This window comes from Sinocyclocheilus rhinocerous, unplaced genomic scaffold (assembly GCF_001515625.1).
Source record: "Sinocyclocheilus rhinocerous isolate Xijiao unplaced genomic scaffold, SAMN03320098_v1.1 scaffold222, whole genome shotgun sequence".
In the NCBI taxonomy this organism is placed as follows: domain Eukaryota; kingdom Metazoa; phylum Chordata; class Actinopteri; order Cypriniformes; family Cyprinidae; genus Sinocyclocheilus; species Sinocyclocheilus rhinocerous.
The window spans coordinates 2,074,899-2,077,573 of NW_015625652.1; the positions used below are offsets into that span (position 1 = coordinate 2,074,899).

Consider the following 2,675-nt stretch of genomic DNA (forward strand, 5'->3'; position numbering starts at 1 on the left):
AAAAAACGTTTATATAAGCTAAACTTCTGAGTGCAGCAAACCCTCAGCACAGTCATTTAGCCAGAGATAAAGTATCACAGGAACGTGCCTACTTCAGCTAGCGATGGGAGTTCTTCCCGCTGAAATGGAAAGAAATATACCGGGCCTTTGTGTAAAACAGAAAATCTAAGCCATTTAATCCAAATGCACCCCAAAATGGAGTTGAAGTACGTTTGTAATACGAATGCAGATGGAAGTGTTCTCCAAGTGTTTCATTGGACAATTTAGCAGATATTGGGTTAGATTGCGGCGCCGAATTACTGTGAAGCGAATATGAAAGTCCCTCTCAGCAGGCCACTTTGTTTAACTCGTTAAAAGCAACAAGATGACGTATTTGATTAGGCTGCCATTTCCCGCTCTGGCTGAGGCTTTGTGCGTATCTGCATGTGTCCCATTACTTGCGTGGCAAATGCAAGCCGCTGACGGCTTGCCATTTTTCACTCTAATCAGAGCTCTACCAGTGCTTGCATCTCATGTCCCTTCTTCTTCTTGTTCTCTTTTTTCCCCTTTTCTTCTCTTCCTCTGTTTTTTTTTCTCTCTCTCTCTCTCCAGAAGGGATTACTACTCATACTCTTATTATCCGTAAGTGGCTTCTTCTCCATTGCACATCATCATTTCTCATGGCTTTTTTGTGCGCTTTTTAGAGAGGGGGCGGCAGCGGAGTGATGATCTTCTCTTTCTCTCTCACCAACTCCCCTAACTCGCCTCATCTCTCTCTCGTTTCCTTCACGTTCCATTTCTCTACCTCCCCTTCTTCTCTCCTCGCCCTCTTCTCTCTGTCTCCTCAGTAGGAAGCCGGTGAACATGAATAAGACCCCCATTACTTACAGGCAGGAGAAGAGTAATATGATGGGCTCCATGGAGCGCAGTTTCACTGACCAGAGCACTCTGCAGGAGGATGAGAGGATGGCCTTGTCATTTATGGACACCCATACGTGCAGCACTCGCAGTAAGATGTGACACGACACAAAACCAGCGCACACAACTCGACTTGAACTTGAGTTTAATTGCAGCCTTAAAGCCTAAATATGCGTGGATTTAATTCTGGGTTGTTCGTTGAACAGAAACTCTATGTAATCTGCTGTATTAATGACGCAAAGCATGAAAAAAACTAATAACCGAGTAGCATGCACTTGTCTTGCTTTGTTTCAACTCATTTATTCCAGTTAAATGAACTTGCACATTGAAACAATGACTACAGAGCTAATACTCCTGACAAATAACGGGGAGTGATAACTTTCTCATCAACAAAAGCATGAAAGCAGTAAACAGTAATCCATATAACTAATCCATGATTCATGCCGCATTGCATGATGGGGACTGAAGTAGGTCTAAAGTTATGAAGGAATGGTTCACCCACGTTTCACGTTTCTGTCATCATTTACTCACCCTCATGTTGTTCCAAACATGTCTGACTTTTTTCCGTGAGACATAAAAGGAGAATTTTTAAAGAGTATCACTTTAAAGAAAAGTGAATGAGGACTGTGGCTGTCAAGCTCCAAAATGACACCAGGAACCGTGAAAGTATGATAAAAGTCTTCTGAAGCCACATGATAGCTTTGTGTGAGAAACAGACAGATATTTAGTCATTGTTCACTGAAAATCTTGACTGTGTGTGTTCATGACTGAGGTAATTATGTCCAGTTCAGAAAAGAATCGGCCTTTTGAGTCAGATCTTTTCAGTGAAACGGTTGATCCTGTTAACAAAACTGATCTAAATGATCCTGTTCTCGGATTCAACTTAATGAATCAGTGGTCCAGTCAGTGGTTAACAGCTTATCAGTGAATAACAACTTAAATTTAGTCTATTTCTCAACAAAAAAAACATAAAGCACCCAAGTAATATATAAGACTTTTATGTTTTTTTTCTTCATATTTTTATGCTGTTTTTCCATTTATTTTAAAATCTAAAATTAGGGATGCACCAGTGTTAATTTCGTTGACAAATAATTTTCGTCATAATGTTCGTCAGCGACATTTTTTTCACTGACGACAACGAGACGATAAAGAACTAAAACTTTTTTTGAATGACAAAAACTATGACGAAAATATATTGACATTTTCGTCAACTAATAAAAACGAGACGAAAATGTTAGGGAGGGACGATTTGGGAAGAGATTCATTCAATTTCAGAACGAATCTGCTACGTGGTTCGGAGGTTAGATGCGTACATTTGAGCCGACGGGACATAAGCTAAAATACATTTGCTGCACGTCGCATAAAACGTTCAAAAATGTCAATATGTGGGAGTAAGAGAAGAGCAGACATATAGATAAATCTGACGACGCAAGAGAGAACTCATTTCGGTCCGGTTTTCAAAGCGCAGACACTGAAGCATACACACACAGAGAGAGCGTGTCTCACAGCGCGCGAGTACTCTTTCGCGTCGCATAAACAGAGAATTACACACAAAATTATGTCGAATTGTCCGTTTTGACGAGTATTCACGTAAACACAGTTGATTACGTCTTAAGTGAACGTAAACAGTAGGGAGAACGTGTATCAGTACATTGCATCCATAGCAGCTGTGCATTCGGTTTTAAAGGGACAGCAGCCAATTTTTTAAGCCTAGCCTTTAGTTGCAATTGTCCGAGTCATTGATGTTAATCAAGCAACAAAAGAAACACAGAAAATCA

At 40.4% G+C, this 2,675-nt stretch overlaps 1 protein-coding gene across 1 annotated transcript in view; it reads left to right on the forward strand.

Annotated features, from left to right (window-relative positions):
- Positions 1 to 2,675, forward strand: part of LOC107705793 (receptor-type tyrosine-protein phosphatase U-like) — a 276,526-nt gene that overhangs the window by 231,050 nt on the left and 42,801 nt on the right. Inside the window, exons 15-16 of the mRNA XM_016509251.1 lie at positions 592 to 621; positions 828 to 988. Of these exons, the coding sequence (XP_016364737.1) occupies positions 592 to 621; positions 828 to 988 (191 nt within the window). The remainder of the gene's footprint in view (positions 1 to 591; positions 622 to 827; positions 989 to 2,675) is intronic.